The following is an 18,644-nucleotide window of genomic DNA, read 5'->3' on the forward strand; positions in this document are numbered from 1 at the left end:
TGTATGAGTATAATTTTTCCTCGCCGAGTAGCAAGGCACTACATGATGAGGATGCAGAGATGACAGTGACTAGATTATTTTTTATTTAATAAATGGGCAGCATTCCATATTTGACCTGAGGGAGGAATTTACAGCATGTGTCGACTTCATCAAACATCTTGTGGAGAGACGCCAGAAACGCACAAGCGACACTATTCACAGGGACTAATTTAATGAAGACACGGAGAGAACCGAGCGAGTCATAAATTCGTGATTCTTTTTGACCTCCCTCTCCTGAATGTTACTCTTCATTGAGATTTCTGTCTTTTGTTTTGCTTTGCCCTAAAGTCCTCCATCCTAATCAGACGCCTAACAACCACATCAGGTCCCTTTTCGATGCAAAGAGCTGCAGCCAGCTCACTGCCGATGTCTCGTCCTTGCAATTACTACTCATCACTCATGACGAGGGGATGATTGTCAATTAGCTACAAAAAAAAGAGAAGAAGCTCAGTTCTATCTTTGCCTACTTCACTGTCGACGGCTCATCAGTCCACCTGTCAGTCTCCCACTTCCACCATTTATAGCCCACTGCCAGGAGCTCTCCCTGAGGGAGAAGGTATGTGATATCCTGATAAATGAGATACACCAACTAGTCCTACTTTTTAAAAACCTCAGTGCCTCAGTCTGTCTTTTTCCACACTCGCAATACAAAAGGTCAAGAATCCCATGCTCTCTATAATAATATTTAATAGTGTTTTTGTTTTTTTTTACTTGACAATCATGACTATGGCGATCCAAGAAGAAGAAGGACATGAATAACCACTATAAAAGCTTCTCTTCTATTCATGCAGGCGTAATGGGTGTGCTACAGCAATACCAATATTCTGATGATTAATACTGAATGTTCCTCGGGAAAAAATAATAGGGTGCTGTGCAAGGCACATTAGGGCTACAGCAGAATATAGAAAACTATTTTATAGGGATGTGCGACATTATCTGCACAATAACAGTAACAGCGGATGTCGGCAAACACACGACTGACACAGTAAGCAGAAGAGGCTGCTACCTTCTCTAACTGTAATGTTTTTAGTTTTCGTTTTTGGGTTAACGCTAAGTTTTCTGAGGAAAGTGGAAGATACACGTCGCCGAAACTTGTTAACGAGGTAAAGGAAAACTTACTGTTGTCGAACCAAAACATCAGAAGACATAATGAACTTTCACAACATATATATATAATATTTTTATGTTTATTTATCTTGGACAAAGAAAGAAGACGCATATCTACGTCCGCTGTGAACTGACGACTGTGCAAATGATTATGTTAATTTCACTACAGCAGCGACGTCCTATGTTCTTACATGAGCTCACTCTGGGAAACAGGCAGGAGACACTTTGGAGCAACTTCTGCTGTTCACACAAATATCCCCTAAGTTATGTGGCCCTGTAGAGTTAGTGGTGGTGGGGCGGGGGGGAGACAGAGGAACGTTGTCTTACTCTAATAACATACAGTGTATGTGTGACAGAGCCTGAGGAGGAGGAGCGTCACATGAGTCTCATTATCTTGAGATCAGAATGAAATGTAATAAATTTAATGGCGGAAAAAATGTACGAGGGGATGTCCGACAACCATCCTGGACTATGGCACGACGTAGTGAAGCCGCTTTACTGTACACTTCACGAACTATGACGACGAGAGATGAAATGCAAATGCACAAAAAATGAACAAAGCAAAAAAAAAACACACTGGCAGCTCTTCTCAGCTCAAGTCTGCGTGACAGGAAACCGTAACCATATCAAAGAACTCCCTTATGAGTTGCATTCTTCCACTGAAAAATGTACATAAGTTCAAAAGAATATCTTATTAAAGATCAAATGTCTCTTCTGAGTGACTGGATGTTCAGTAACATGGTGAGATAAGATGGCTCACTCGTCAACGATCACTATACATGAGCAGTGGCAAAACCAGCGGATACAATTAAAGCATTTACGCCGTATTGTTTTGTGTAGACTTTTCAGCATTACATCCTCAACACAAAAAATGACCTCTCCTTCACTGTCATATCATGTGGAAACACTTTAAATGTCATAAAGCAGTGATAAAAATAAAAAAGCCAGGTGTTTTTTGAACTAAAGGACACTCAATAACAGTGTTTGCCGAGTTACTAATAAATGACATATTAGTTCAAGTAATAAGGTACATTACAATATTACTAATTCTCTCTTTCAGTGATCTGTCTCTACACATTTTAATTGTATCACTTAATTATGTGTTTATTAATGTAACTACTGTGAACAGATTATTACATTATAATTGCCAACAAAGGATGATGGGGAAACCTGGGGGCAAATCAGATTGTATTAAACCATTTGACTGTAAAACTACATTCTAATATTCAGCATTAATTCCAGTGTCTGTATACGTCCGATGCCACAGTTGTATCACCTTGACTGTAAAATGACAGTGCTGTTTTCAGGGGAATTTTAATCCCAATCCCTGAATATATCCTGGCCGGGATGATCTAAAATGACCACAGTGAAGTGGGTTAAAAGAGTCAAAACAAAATGTTTATATTTATGTTGGTCTATGACTCAGTTTCTTTAAATGACCCCAAATTTCCAGTTAATTCTCATTAGTTCCCCAAATTCCTACAATTCCTGTGGAACCCTATTCACTACTTAATTTTTTTCTAACATTTCATTGATGTGAATTTACGGTAACTCATTACGTGTCTCATAACAGAACCATTATTACAAAAAAAATGATTTGTAACACGTTATATTACTTTGTTACCAGAAAAAGTTTGAAAAATATTCAGTTTGATTTTTTTTGTAATCGAATAACAATGGATTCATCAAATCATATTATATTATATTATATCATATTATATTATATGTCAAAATTACAGAGAGTTACAACATTAAAACCTCAATAATAGTATTGTGTCATTTGGACTGGACATTAATCTGCAGAGCGGTGTTAGCAACAAGATATAGCAGCCTCGGGGCTGCCAGTTGCACCCATCACTGCTATCACAGGAAGACATTACAAACAACAGCGTAAAAAGCCATCTGTGTTGTCAAAAGTGCCAGCTGATTCACACTGATATCCTCTCTCTCTCCCTTATCCTGTTAAGAAGAAGAAGGACTTGGCAAACACCCGTCAGCACTGGTTGGTGAAGCGTCTGGCTGCGTTTGGAGCTTAAACTCCGACCACGCCGGGCTGCAACAATGTCAAGGTTAACACATCAGAGGAAATGGACCTGATCATACGACTTGCTTATTGGTTATTGATAAACTTGAAGCAACATGTGATGCTCATTAGTATGAAGTAATTTGGTCCCTAATCAGTGCATTGAATTGAAATAAAAACACTTACTGTGCAGTAGGGGTTCCTAAATTGAGTTGTGGAAAACAACGTGGAGAGGTTTTTATGATTTCACATACCAGTCTTGTACCAGTCAATCTCATGTTAGCGGTTTAGTGTCTTTAATTGAGAAATTAACATTTTTTAACAACAATTATTTTCATAATTGATTTATCTGTTGATTATTTTCTCAGAAAATGCAGAATAACGTTGATCAGTGTGGAAATGATGATGTTCTTGATTGTCTCGTTTTGTCCACCAACCAAAAATGATTCAGTTTTTAATGATTTCTTTGTTACGTTGAGCAAAGAAACCAGAAAATATTCACATTTAAGAAGCTGAAACAATCCGAAATCTTGTTTTAATCATGGAAAAAAGCTTCAAACCAATTGTTCAATTATCAAAAATAGTTGACGATTCATTTAGTAATCGATTATTAATCGAGTAAATGTTTCAGCTCTAAATGTGTCGTCTTGTTGTTTTGTTCAAAAAACAAAAATTATTCACTTTGAATGATTTCTTTGTTACGAACCACAAAATATTCACATTTAAGAAGCTGAAACCATCAGAAAACTTTCTTTGAAACACAATTAATTTCGTAATCGATTAATTTCATAATCGTTATGAAATTGTTATGAAAATCAATGGCACTAGGTATAGAAATGCATAGTCACACAGCTTAAAAGAGGGCTGCTGGGGTGGAGGGTTACAGAACACTCAGAATGCTGAGTTAATGGACTTTAAGGAAAAGCCTTAACTTAGCATGTCTGTCACTGCTTGAACAGAAAACCAGGGCATGGCCTAAATCCAATTCATCAGCAGATGGCGTGAAACACAAGAGTTAATGAGTTAACACACGGGCAACACAGAGAGGGTCAAAAACTTAACAGGTGATTTTCTGACATCAGATTCTCAGGAGGTTAATGTGGGTCAAGTGCACAGAAATTGGGGGAAAATTATTAAGTGACAGGGTTGTGATTGCAATTATTGCCGCCAACACCAAGCAGAAACCCAACATCACTCGCAGGCAATTGACGTCGACGTTGAATTTCCAAATCAGAACATTTGCATGCATTGACAGACAGCTGGCAGAAGAGAAGTGTATAGAGCACACATGTATGCGGACAGATTGGTTATACATGTATTTCAAATCAGGTATCAGATCATTCTAATAATAAAAATAATAATAATACTAACCATCATCATAATCACTCGTGTAATTATTAGTAATTATTATTGAAAGTAAATTCATTTACCATCCGTGTTTTGTCGTGCTCTCCATCCTTCATCATGGAGAAAACAACCAGAGAATGGCGAGAGGTGGGGGGGAGAAAAACAAGAATAACAGATCTCAGTGCAACTACAGCTCGGTTCAAAAGAAAACGTACACTTCCACTTGAGTGCTAGGAGATTATGCCAGCACCACAAAATAAAAAAAAGTGTGTCAGAAAACAGTAACGCAGTCATTCAATTCCAAAAATTATATCATATCAAGAGTTTGTATTCAGCTTTTTAACGTTTCGTTGTCATTGTTTTCACTCATGTTTTACACCAGCAACTTCATTTCTGAATAAAGATTTTCTCAACTGTACCAACTGTGTTATTATCATTATTACTATTATTATTACACGGCTAATGTTAGTTAAAGACAGAGTTACAAACAGCAGGAAAAAATAGTGAATAAAAATGTAGAATGAAGGAGTAAATGAAAGGAGAAGTGTGTTGGTCTTTTAATTGGGACGTTATTAAAAAGGTTAATATTCTGCCATTTCTGTGCATTTAGTATTCGTGCTGGGTCAAGAACACATAGGCCGTTAGTTTAATGACAGATGTCTTGACACACGTGAATTTCTTAACCTGAGACATGAATCAAACGCTATAGGTGTCGACTGATGAATGCGTTAAATGCAAGAGTGTCACTATAATGAGCTTTTTTCCCCTTCGGCAATAGCGTCCATCGACTCAAAGGAATTGCATTTCTGAGCTCGCTTGTTTCTGCTTTGATGTCGGACGAGCGGGAAAGACGAGAGAAAGAGGAGGTGTGCGGACATGAAAGGTCAGGGCCGTGATTCAGTCCCACAAAAATGCTACACTACTGTGCGTGGCGTGCGTGTGTGTGTGCGTCTAACTGAAGCTCAACAAATAACCCCACTGTTCCACTTTGACCTTGGATGAGGAGACTTGATTTAATTCTCTGATGCATAAAAAAATCGAAATGAAGACACGCACAAATCTTCAAGAGCTGAGCTTCCATCATTCAAATTAATACATAAAATGTGACTGAGTGCTACTAAGGGCGCAAGTATACAGTAAGTTAGTTAGTCGAAATTGTGGGATAAAAAGTCAATTTTTTTTTTCGAGAGATTGAAAAAGTCTTTCAATCTCTCGTTTAAAAGAGGGGCCATTACAAACATTACCGCTGAGGTGCATGCACACTTCTTATCTTATAATTATGACTTTTTATCTCATAATTTCGACTTACTTTGAAGATATTTTTATTATCAAGGCTAAGTTTTATCTCTTTTTTCTCCTGGTGAAAATGGGCTTCCATAGAAAGCACATACTAGTTGAAATGACTTTCATATTTGAAAGGTTAATCGTGGATAATCAGACTTTGCTGATTGTGTCTCTGCAGGCATGGATGTGTTTCACAACAGAGGCTCTGTAAACCTGCACGACTCGCGTCTGTGTTTACACTGAGAACTTCCTGCAGCTCGTCTCTGTGCTTTAGGTCACAGTGGCTGTAAATGTTGTTTTGTGTTTTTCGGTTTCCCTGCGTTTTAACTGCTACGCACACTCGCTTGCTTCATTCAGCTTAAAGGTCTTCTGACTGCCGCTGCGTTCTCCCGCGTCTAACACGTGACGACTTTGAAAGGTTTTCCAAAAAAACAACCAAATAAATCCTGACTATACGAGTAAAAAAAAGACTTTATCTTCCAGGTCCAAGCTCAAACGTTCCATGCCAACACTTTCATTATAGTCCAACACCATCAATAAACTCCTCTGCATGTGTGAGTTACCTGATCCTGGCACAGTGCAATTGCAGTTTCAAATATCAAATCCTCAGTTATTTTTAGAAAATAATGCTTTTTTTCCATGATCACAGACCTGGACGACCAATGGGGTCTGCACAGGCCAGACATCTGGCTCTTATGTGCCAGATCTGGCCCCCAGCCACTACTTGAGGACCTATGTTCATCATAATCATGGACTTGCAAATCTGTGCATGACCTGGTTAAATTAAAGCTTCTGTGCATCTATATAAGCCAAGTGCATAGGTGTTTCTATATTAGTTTATTTAGTGTTGGTTTGGATGAACTGACTTTGACTGACAGCTCTTACCTATTTGGGCGGGATGACTTGAGTTTTATTGAGATGTAGACCGATTAAGATTAACTGCGCCAATAATTGGCATTGTTTAATAATCGGCATTGACCAATTATTACAAATACACATTTTTGTTCCCAGATACTTGTTAAATTTCACTATAACTTTAGTTTTTTATTGACCCGTTTCATGTAACTTATGTTTTCGTTTATAATTACTGCGCATAATTGCACTAAGGTGCAGACATAAAACCACATCTAATCACCCTGTGTCATTAAACTGTCTCTATAGAAATGTGTGTCGATGCCTTCGTCTGTCATCGCGTCTCAAGTCAACAAATGAGTGACTGAGGGAAGTGAAACCAACCTTCAACGGCCCTCTTGAAGAAGACCTTGCAGCTGCCACACGTCACAACCCCGTAGTGGCATCCAGAGGCGTCGTCTGAACACACCAAGCAGATCTTTTGGGTCTGCCCACTGGGCTTGGTCGGGCCAGGCACTGAGGAACCGCTGTTTTCTCCTGCTCTGGGCGAGGAGCTAGAATATGCAGACACAGAGATAATAGATTTGTGACAAATGTTATCAGCTTAAATGATGTTGTACAGATGTAAGGAGCACATGAAGCACCAGAAATGACAAATAATGGTAATACCACTTGAATAAATGCAGAAAAACTGAGTTTCTATCATTGCTACCTCTTACTTTTTATATGTGGCAAGTTCAGTCCAGGATAATGTGCTGTTCTGGGCCAAAGGACTCAAGTAGGAAACATTCCTGATAGAATCTTTCCACTTTTTATGGAGCGTCTTATGGCGCCAAATCAAACACACACTAATTATGATGACACCACCACTGTGCTATAATGTACTTTTTACTGGGTTCACTAAGTAATGCACATTTAATGAAGACAATGGACAGTAATTCCAAGGAAACACGCTTCAAACGAAACCGTATTAAGTTACAGAAGCTGGTAGAGGCGTAGAGACCAGCCCGGACATGACTCCAGCTCTCTAGAAGTGAATCATTAGCACTGTTAACAGCTCCTCTGTGCAGTGACTAAGCTCCAAAGTTGGCTGCGGCGTGTGAGCGTGTTGGTCATTCAAGTGAAACTAAACGTTTTCCCCCCATTCACAGCAGTGCACCTGACGTTTTACTGGTCTGCTTGTATGTTTTCTTTCCCAAATTGAGTGAAGACCTACTCCCTGTTCTGCTTCTGTTTAGTGTTTTTGAAAAATTGTGCTTCCCAACCTCAGTTTCCCCTGAGTCTAGAAATATCTTCATTCTTTTCTTTGTTTACGTGCCCACCAGTGACACCTGGTCCGAGGCTTGAAACTGCAACGCTAATTCCACTCGTAAGGGGGGCGGAACCTCATTCCCAGAATGTAAACAGTGTCCGCCATCTTTGCTAACAGTTATGCTAACAGGACCAATTGTGACTGGTGGGCACGTAACAAAGAAGGAAGATATTTTTCAACTCAGAGGAAACTGAGGTTGGGAAGCAGACTTTTTCAAAAATACTACCCCTATTCTAGTAATACAGAGCTAAATTAACTCTGAACCCAAGATTATCACAACATAAGTCCACATCTTTAAAACCTCATAACCTGTACTTGTCCTCAAGCAAAGTCACAGCTTGTAGTATGAGAACTATTTCAAGTTTCCATGTCACAAAAATGTTGCAGTGCATGTACGACCTGTCACAAGCACTGAAAACCTCACCCTTAACCAAAGTTGAAACACTGGAAAAAGCATAAAATCTCTGAAATTTGCCCTGTGCCGACAGGTGCTTGGTAGAGAAGCCACCTCTTCTCAAAAACGCCATATAAGGTACATGATCAACCTGGTACGTTGTTTTATTCTTTGTGTAGAAACCAAAGACATGCACCACCAGTGAAACCACTGTGTCTGCATTTAAAGTCTATTACATTGTAACATATTAGGTTACCAAGCAGATTAAATCCTGCTTTAGCCTCATGAGAAGCACAAGTGCACACACACACACACACAAAGACCTGTCATTATCCCAAGACCGTCTATTATTAGTCGTAAAGTAACTGTGTCACCTTAACTGCTGACTGAAGCTTAACTAGGCACCGACAACCAATTTGTCATATGTAAGCTGTCAACAGATAGAGAGAGAATCTGAGAGAATGTGGGTTACGGGGGTGTGTGACTCCAGACTGGTGTAAAAACCTGTGTGACAGGTGTTTGGATGCTTGGACTTGGCTGGAAGTCACATAACTGGCATGCTGATATACAGTATGTCAAAGCCCTGCTACTATATATTCAACTCATTAGTGTTGCTTCAACCGATTTTCAAATTGTGTTAGAGTCTGTCACACAGAGTAGGAGTCAGTCACCGCACCCCCACCCCCCCTCCCATTTGTATCCTCAAACAAGCATGACCTAAGTGTCTGGTGCTGGTGGTCATTGGAAAGACAACACTTGCTTATGTAAACTGGACGGAAACCAAGGGGAGCAGAGGTGACAAGACCTGGAAAGACAACAACAGAGGAAGTTGGGATAGAGAAAAATAAACAAAATTGACAAAAAGTCAATATCAAAGTCACTTCCTTCAAAGAAATTGTGTTTCTGAAAAAAATTTGGTCAAATTAAACAAACAAAGCAGCATCATAATGGTTTTAAGTTTATTCTTCATTTCATCAAGTGGGGGGAAAAAACTGATGATGAAGATGATTCCCAGCAAATGACTGCAGGTTTGGTAGTAGGTGAAACAGAATATGCAAAAACAATGTTTTGCAGAGGGGATAAACACAGTGAAGGGTCTGGAAATGAAACTACAAAGTCAAAAACCAAGTAAGAAGACAAGCTGACGAAATCCAAATATGAATGTGGTCAAAAGCACAGCAGGGCAAAAGGTTTATTTAGACCTTATCCACAAGTCAGCCTCAGACATAGACCGTTTCATGATTGCACCTAAATTACCATGTACATATATATGTCTAAATTTAACCTCATTTTCAGACAAACATGCTGAACATGGCTGCAACTCCATATGCCATTGAAACAAAGTGGGACCTTTCCAGGAAAATTACAAGAAATGAAAGTAGCAAAAACACCTGTGTCAAATCTATAGTCACTCAATAGTAAATACAGGTTAGATACGATACGATTAGATTAATTGTAATTACATTACAGTGATGTGAACTAATCCGAACAGCAAACAATGTTTTGTACACACAATGGTTAAGACTTACTCTGCATCAGTGGCACATTTTGCGAGATTATTTCTAATATGCAGCGATATTCACGTTGGACTGTCCGTACGGTAATAATAGGGTGTTTATAGAAGCTGTCCTTCTTTAACCTCTGTAGTTGGGGAGTGTGGTGTCGGGTGATGTGCTCCTCTCTCTGGCACGCCCGTTACTTGTCAACTTAAAGCAGCTGTTGCAGCGAACGCTAATTATTGTGGCAGTGACGTCTCTCTCGAGACTCCTCGTGTGCAGAAAGAAAAGACAATGAAGCATGAGATCACAAGAGTGTTGCAGGTTTAGGTATTTACTCTGGACATTTTTGTTGGCAAGCACCTTAGAGAGCCCAAAATATCATGTGATATATGACTAAGAGTGCGTTTACAACAGCCTGAATAAATCGAGCCATGGAGCGTTTACCCCCTTAGTACAGTCCGTTTGTGTCGGTGTGAACGTGGCTTGAAAGTGAACTCTGGAGCAGTTCATTACTAATGTGAACTCTACCTGCACTTTTCACTTGAAGCAAAGTATTAACGGCTATAGCCTCTGTGTTCTCGTCCACATCTGCAAGTGAGGAGAAGAGAAAACCACACGTTTGATCTCCGCAGACTAACTAGCACATTCGGCAGAGCATTGTGGCCCCAAAACCACCGACTCGCTGCTGTTTCTCACTTGTGGGCACTAGGATAAGGATGAGGGCAACATCTGAGGCGCCGGACCCTCCAACCAGCGGGTTGGCTCCTCATGGACCTGAAGGATGGACACCGGTTCATGGCATTTGTCCTCCTGGTTCTCTACGCTCCTCATTGGGGAATGTGGATGACAAACCATGAGGCTGTACGGCTCCACCTTACCCGTACCCGTCCACCAGCCACCGGCTGGCCTTTAGGGACCTGTTTACCACCAGAGCAGCAGGGCACATAGTCTACATATGTGACCAATAGCTGAGCGGTATTTATGATCATATGACTTCTTGTGATATGGTTCACAATTTATAATATAATTATAATAATTAAACAATGAAATGGATTATTGGGTGTGAACACACCCTAAAAGTGCGTATAATGTGAACTAACCATGAGGTGGTATTTTAATTCATACACAACTCTGTGGACGTTTTAACTCAAGGAGCTTGTGAGACAGAGGTGAAGTGACGTGAGCGGGTGTGGGGGTGGCCGGGTGGTGATGATTCCATACATCACCCATTCACCCACTCCTGCTCTTACTCACATGCTCCTCTTACAGGCTCTGAGCTGTGCAGTGCAGTTTCAAGCCTCTTTAGGAGTGCCTTCATGCGGGACTACAGCACAGTAAACAAGTGCACTCATTCAAACGGTTACTCTTCTTTGCTGCTCAATCGCTGCCCACATTTCCTTTCATGCGTGTTGGAGCACATTTGAAAAAAAGAGGCAGATGTATCAGAGACGTCTGAGGCACCCCGCTGCAGTCACTTACTTCACCATTTTACTTCTGCTTACAAACATGTTGTTTTTTTTTTTCTTGATTGAGACGACAAAGAGGTTGTTCCGAGACGTTCAACGGCCTTGGCAACAAGAATTGAAGAAGAAAAAATATAGAAATGAAATGAAATCCTGCTGCAAAAGGCCACATGTGCCTGCAGACCTTGGTTGAGAATGCACACTCCTCTATTCTCTCCTCCATCACCAAGCAAATAGTAATTATCTTTCGTGGGCAACTGATAAATAATGCCAAATCATCCTACATTACTGTCAGAACAGGCTCGGAAAAATAAACTGTCTGCACTGGGCTGACCCACTTTGTCACTGGGGAACTAACTGTACGCTGCAGTGACATCAGTGGGAGCCGATGCACGCTCTATTTTTCTCTTTAAGATCAAAGCTAAAAGGTATGTGAACCGTCAAAGTACTTAAGCATGGGGAAACTCTGTAAGCAGGCATTTGTGTCATTCCACGCCTACTTCATAACATGCGACACTATGATCACTTTGGTAAAAATAAATGTACATTTTCCTTATGAGGGAAAAATGTCAGTTCTGACAGTCCTGGCAATATGTCATTAAATATACCCTGCCTGAGGTGACCTTAAGGCTCTTAGTAAGACCATTTACTGCACATATTTCATGTCTTTCTGTCACTATAATACATTTATACACTAAACAAGTCCCTTGTCGTTAAATCGCACTTGGCAATATTCCTGATTTTGATACAGCAACTCCTTACCAGCTGAGCTAATGGGGATGATATGTGACTGGAGCCTATTTTGTGTCGCAGTCCGTCCTGAGCCATAAATAATACATTTTAGAGCCGAAGCTGCGGGCCGTACCAAATCTGACCGAGGGCTGTGATTGGCCCGTGGGCCGGACTTTGGACATGCCTGCTGTAACGGCATACACACATGTACATCTGAGAAACACAACAACACGTTAACAAGGAATGAATAAAGATCAACACCCTGAAATATCTATTTTATTTATTATCATAATGTAGATCTGAACTAGGGCCGAAACAATTGCTCGAATAATCAATAGTTGAATCGTCAACTATTTTGATCATAAATTTTCAGTTTGAGGATTTTTTCATTATTGAAAGAAGATGTCTGATCATTTTAGATTCTTTAAATGTGATTATTTGTCCTGGTTTCTTTGCTCCAGATAACAAATAAATCATTAGAACTGATTCATTTTCGTTTGTGAACAAAACAAGACATTTGAGAACATCATCATTTCCAGGACCAAACGATTACTTTATGAATAAAATTCTTAGCCACAGCTCTAATCTGAACCAAATGTGTTTGTTTATAATAATCTTGTTATTAAAATTCCTGTTTCCACTGCCCTAGTTGGATCTATTCTATATCACAGTCTGTGTGTTATCCCTTGGGTCAAAATATCAATGAAATGAGTTCAGTTCTTTTTGAGCAGTCCTATTAAAAGACAGACAGACAAACAAATAAATAAACAACGGGTTCATCGTTTGTTTCTGGTTACCCCGAGGAGGGGAGACCCACAAGAATGTCACAAGTGTGAACATGATAAAATCACATGTGAAATAGACGGAACAATGTGCCGGCACATGTAAGCGCAGTGAGGGAACATTTTTCAAAGAGCATGTGAGTGCACACATGGGAAGCACCACTGGCCTCACACAGACTTCCAAACCAGTGCAGATGTTTTCATGTGACTCGAGAGATTCTTCACATGTGAAACCCACAGTATGTGTTGTTTTCAATGTGTTGAGGCAAAACACTGAAGACGGTCTGAGTGGACTGAAATTACAGTTAAGAGATGTTATCGTATATTCAAAGCATACTGGATATACAGTAGGTGGAGTGGTACACTATACAGTCTATTTTCATTTTGTCATTTTCATGTGCAAAACAACCCCATACAGATATATTTTTCATGTCTGACCACAAAAAAATCACAGCTATGAGTATATACCAGTAACAATATCAGACAGATGCAGCCTTTTTATAAAATTGCACTGTGTTTTTCTGCTTTTATTTTGAAATTTAAATGATCACTGCATCTCTGACTCACATTCTGCCCAAGTTTCTTTATAGCCTGGGCTTCATGAACCGAGCATTTACATCATATTTACAGTTCATGTTGGATGGTTCTTTTACAGACATCCAATCCGGTGATAGTGATCAGTATCGGACCAATGCTGACTCGGTACGATTGGGGACTCGGTTCAATTGGGAGGGTTTCGAGTTTGCTTTCACACTTTCGCACTTTAGCGAAACAAATCCAACCTTTTGACTAACGTATTCCCCTCCTCGCCTGAGGTGGCGCTGCATCAAGAGTTATTAGAGGAGAAGACGACACAAACAATGAACAAGAAAACTCATCTGTTAATGCAGGGCAACTTCTTTTCACCACATAACAACAAGCTCAGCCATTTCTCCCGGCTATCGTTCTACACGCGTGTACCCACAATGCCCCTGCGTTGTAGTCCGCTTCCTGCATTTGGTTCACTTTCCGAGCAAATGAACTCGGGTTCGATCATGACGCGCCGGTGTGAATGCAGATCTATAGGAACACTTGAGCTCAGACAGGGAGGACAGTGGCCGCCGGCTTGTGGAAAGAACTCTAAGTCTGATATGTAAAAACAGCAGGGACAGCCTGAATAAAATATGACACACACACACACACCGGTCAGTCAACATCTGCAGCTTTACAACAGCCACAGATAATAATACCTCATCAATAAACACAAACACTGAGCTCACAGCTCCCTGCTTCCCCCTATCTTTGTTACAGCAGGCGGCAAACATCAAACCACCGTCCTGACTCATGACAGCCAACAGTTTTGAGTCATGAGTTAATTTTTAACTTCAAATAACAGATTTGTGTTTGTTGTACTAATGCAATTTTCACCAGGTGGATATTTAACACATCGTGTAGCCCCAAAAGAGCCACGCAGAAATTCACCATTGCCCACACACGATATTTAACACGGAACACGATAACAGGGTCCAAACGTCTGAGACCATGTTAAAAGTCACAGGTGTTTTTCCCACTGTTCATTATTTAGTGGGGAGCAAATGAGGAAATATCTTAGATTATCAAAACTGTTTCAGGAAAAGATAAGTTGATACAAAGGGCAAATTAAAATGACCACCCAGGGTTTGTAATCCTTGTTATTTTTCCAGACACATACAAAGAAATGCAACGTTCAAGAGGCCAAAAACACATTTTATGATTCCACTGTGACCTTGAATTGTTTTGCACCATGCAGACATGAATTGCATGTTTTTCACTAACCCACAATGAGCATTTTATATTTATATCAGGAGCTGGGTCAGCTCGACCCAACCCACCATTTTACAATGGACAAAGTAAACATCTTTTGAGTTTCGATGACAAATGTTCTCAATTTATGGGTGTCATGAGGGGCTTTTAACTTCGAAATTGAATCCTAGAGTGTGAGTGAATGAATGTTGAAGACAGATTTGAAAGGATGAGAAATTGTATTCACAGAAATAAGATGGAAGGACGTGCACACAATATGTGAGTTTCAAATCAGTCGATATAGATAATTATTGCAAAGAAATGTCAGACAGTTTAAGACTTTTTGCATTTTTTAAACTGTTCAATAGCCAGAAAACAACAAAGACTTGTCAAACACAGAAATGCTTCCCAAATCTCGAAGTGCGTTAGCTCAACGCATAAACATATCGATTTATATTTAATAAAAGTATTAATAACACCAAAGTATACCGCTATATATCTGCTGTTTTTGAATAATTGCCTTGCCCTACCAAAGAGCCTAAAAAAATAAACCAAAAAAACAAGTAAATTAAGAAAATGCTATACTGCAAATACAAAAACACAACTGAATGGAAATGACAAAAATGTGCTGCAAACATGTCGCAGATATTCATTGGTTCCTTCCATTAGGGCGTTAATAAGTAACAGCATGTTCTCTATAAATGATGTGATTTATTTAACACTGTACCGCCCATTATCTCGTTGTGCCTTTTGAAATCATCATTGTGGAATTTTACCCATTTACTGTACTTTTCCTTTCCTGCTCTCACTTCCTCTTTCTGTCACGTTTGTTTCTCTCTCTCTCTCCCTTAGTCATTCCCCCTCTTCCTCCTTCCTCTTCACTCCACCTCATCTGCCTGTTATATAATATGTGTATTATTGCTGCTCCCACCCACCCACCCACACCCTCCAAACTCCCCTCCCCCCTCCCCCCTCCTCCTCGCTCAGCCTCTCAGCCAATCGAGAGTCACTACAGGCAGGGAGTATGGAGGAGGTCAGGCGAGTCATGGGATTATCCAGCTCACCTACCCGGAGACAAGCGTACACATCATACAGTATGTGTATGTGTGTTTTCTGGACACACTTGCATGTGTGTGTGTGTGTGTGTGTGTGTGTGTGTGTATGTGTGTTGATTTGGTCTCTAAATGACTGAGTGGAGCCTTTGGTTGCTAGAGAGGAGCCCAGCTATAAAGCTACCCTTGTTTCAGAAATCATCATGTGATTGTGTGATGGCTCCCTCTTTTCTTCTCTCTTTCTCTCCCTCGCTTCAAAACTCCCACCCCCTTCACATCTGAGTCTCCGCGTCTCCTACACACTGCTGTCACTTCAATCATTTCATCGCATTAGTCTTTTTGTTTGTTTTCCTCCGCAGTATAACGTAACTCCAAAATTGGTACAGTGTGAGGCAGAACTCGGCGGCGAGAATAATAATAAAAAAAAAAACGTGTGACACAAAATCCCTGCGGCCAATTAAATTACGACTGCTTCTCGTCAGAAGTGATATTCCAAAAGCTGTTAATGAGGATGTTGGGTTATGGATGAGTCAATATGTTGTTCGTAGCGTTTAAAGAGTCATCGACTTGTGTCTTTTGCCATGGCCTTGGACTTCTTGGTTTAAAGAAGAAAAAAAAAAACATGACGCAGACAGGAGCACCAGATCAGAATATATTCTCAAGGTAAACACAACAGTTCCTTTCAAATCCATCCTCAATCGCCACCAAGGACCTTTTTTTTTGAGAACAGGCAAAGGCCTAAGTGAGAGAGAGTTGAGTCAGAGCGTAGGAGAAGTGAAACCTGATAGATAAAAACAAGTTTATAATTCAGACAAGCACTTTGACTTCCTCTCACGCACATAGTGACAGTTGATGTTTTTATGCTGCTTCTCCCATCACATTTTCGGCTGCGGCTCTGTCCCCCTCTCTCCCTCTGTTTCCCTTTATCTTAAATACACCAGCACAGCTGCTCATAAAGAATCATTAGCAAAGCAGCCAGGATGACATCTCATTAACAGTCATTTCCACAGTGACTGGCAGCAAACCAAGGGGACTTTTAATCAAGATTCTGAAATAAATCCATCAGTCATTGCCTTTTTTCCCCCCTTAAACACAACTGTACTTTATAGCACAGTGCTCGCACATAACACAACGCACAACATGGCGCTTGTGTGTGTGCGACATAAAAAAGTAGGTACACTAAATGACGTACGACACGATGCTAATCAGCAGTGTGCCGGCGAGAGGGGATCAAATCCTGAAAGCAGCCGAAAACCAAGACTAACCGAAGCGCCCGCTAACCAGGATCACAAAATAATTATCACACATGATGTCATTTTTGTGGAATGACGCCATAGTGATCATGTCAAAGAAGATAATAACAAGCACACACTGCACTGCAACTGAGTATTCAATGTGATGTGGGATATTCTATAATAATGTGATGGACATTAATTTGAATATTTAGGAGACAAAAACTGCCACTGTTTCTCTCTCTGAGAAGGTTGAGGTTAGATGAGGTCACATGTTAAGTCCCCGGAGCATAACTATGCTACTGGAATGTGGAGCTTTACAGAAAAACTGGGCCACATGGTGCAGACCACTGGGAGCACAATGAAGGGGCGACGGCACAATCTTTCAGGTTTATTCCTGTTGAACTACACAAAAGTTCTATACTAACGCTATAAGAACATGTTGAACATGACCCTTTAGCAGTCTCAGCCTAGTATATCTTTGTGTTTCTTGGACTAAGCTCTTGTGTTGTTTATTGCTCAGAATTACAGCACTGAGCAATAAAAATGATACAAATGGAATCAAAATTTGACATGATTTGAATGAAATTTAGATAGATAGAAACTTTATTCTCCCCGTTTTTCACTGAGTTTGGTTGTGTGGTCTACTGGAATAACCACACAACCAAGAATTCTAAATGAATAAAGTATTTCACGTAGCACAAACACCAAGGCTGACATTAAGCCAGTCTTCACTATTCCCATCACAGCTCAAAAACATCAGTACGCAGAAATACACAGAGGCCTTTGTATTGCAGGAATTAATAAAGACAATAAATACACGTTCAAAAGGGAAAACATCTCAGGAAGGGTGGATGAGGGAAGTCTGACCCTGTTCAGACGCGCTGAGCAGGAAAACTAGAGTGGGTTTAAAACCTGCCATTATCTTTCAAGTTATTTAAAGAGCTGGTTACTTATAGAATGTAGGATTGTTTTGTCCTGTTTCTTAAAATTGGCTGGGTAGCAAAAAACCTACTACCTGAGGGAGGCATTTTAAAGGCAACGTGAAAAGTGGATGCTTTGAATCTGCTCAAAATTTCCTCCACTCAAGGATCTTGATCTGCAAACATGTTCAAGGCTGTAATGCCGAGCAGTAAGTACCGTGCCGCCGCCATCATATCACACCAATTTGACCAAAGTAAAGATGTTGTTGTTGTAATTTTTTTAGTGCACTGGTCTCGCTTCAGTGTGTTATCTAAAATCACTTAGTGACAGACTGTAAGGGCCGTCCTCTGACATGATATTTTTCACTCTCCTGTCTTAGACTTTTCACACCATCTTAAAAACAAAACTGGGCCATGTTCCTGATTATCACCCTTGATGTATCATCAGCAAACTTGCCTGCGAGGGCGAGAGCTGGCCTCCATCCAATGTGAACTCCTCAATCAGTCCTCTGAATCCTGGGTTGAAAGCTGACAAGAAGTATGTGTTTATGAAGCCTCAATATGTGAGTAAACAAGATGCAAGGGAATTGCAGTCCAGTAACTGAAGCGTGCATGTGACAACACTGTAAAAATGCCATGAATCAAAAGATTTTATATTAAATGCTCTAATTACACTGACAGCAGCTGTTACTGTGTTATTCCCATCATGCCTTTGTTTTTCAAAGCATTTCCAATGAGGTTAATAGTGTAGGATTGTGGTGGTTATGCTCGGATGGTGAGGGACTCTTAAGATTAGGGATACAAGTTTTCCATAAGAGTGGTACAATGTGCTGATCCAGAGA

General features: G+C 40.2%; 1 protein-coding gene across 6 annotated transcripts in view; it reads right to left on the reverse strand.

The window, feature by feature from the left end:
• LOC131458161 (glucocorticoid receptor-like) overlaps positions 1-18,644 on the reverse strand; it is a 67,073-nt gene that overhangs the window by 13,279 nt on the left and 35,150 nt on the right. For 5 of the 6 annotated variants that reach the window (XM_058626986.1, XM_058626984.1, XM_058626987.1 and 2 more), the window contains exons 3-4: positions 7,037-7,206; positions 4,600-4,626 (exon numbers count right to left, since the gene is read on the reverse strand). In XM_058626986.1, coding sequence (XP_058482969.1) covers positions 4,600-4,626; positions 7,037-7,206 — 197 coding nt within the window. The remainder of the gene's footprint in view (positions 1-4,599; positions 4,627-7,036; positions 7,207-18,644) is intronic. The other variant, XM_058626985.1, reaches the window with a different exon arrangement.

The sequence above is a fragment of the Solea solea genome, chromosome 4 (genome assembly GCF_958295425.1).
Source record: "Solea solea chromosome 4, fSolSol10.1, whole genome shotgun sequence".
Taxonomy (NCBI): Eukaryota; Metazoa; Chordata; class Actinopteri; order Pleuronectiformes; family Soleidae; genus Solea; species Solea solea.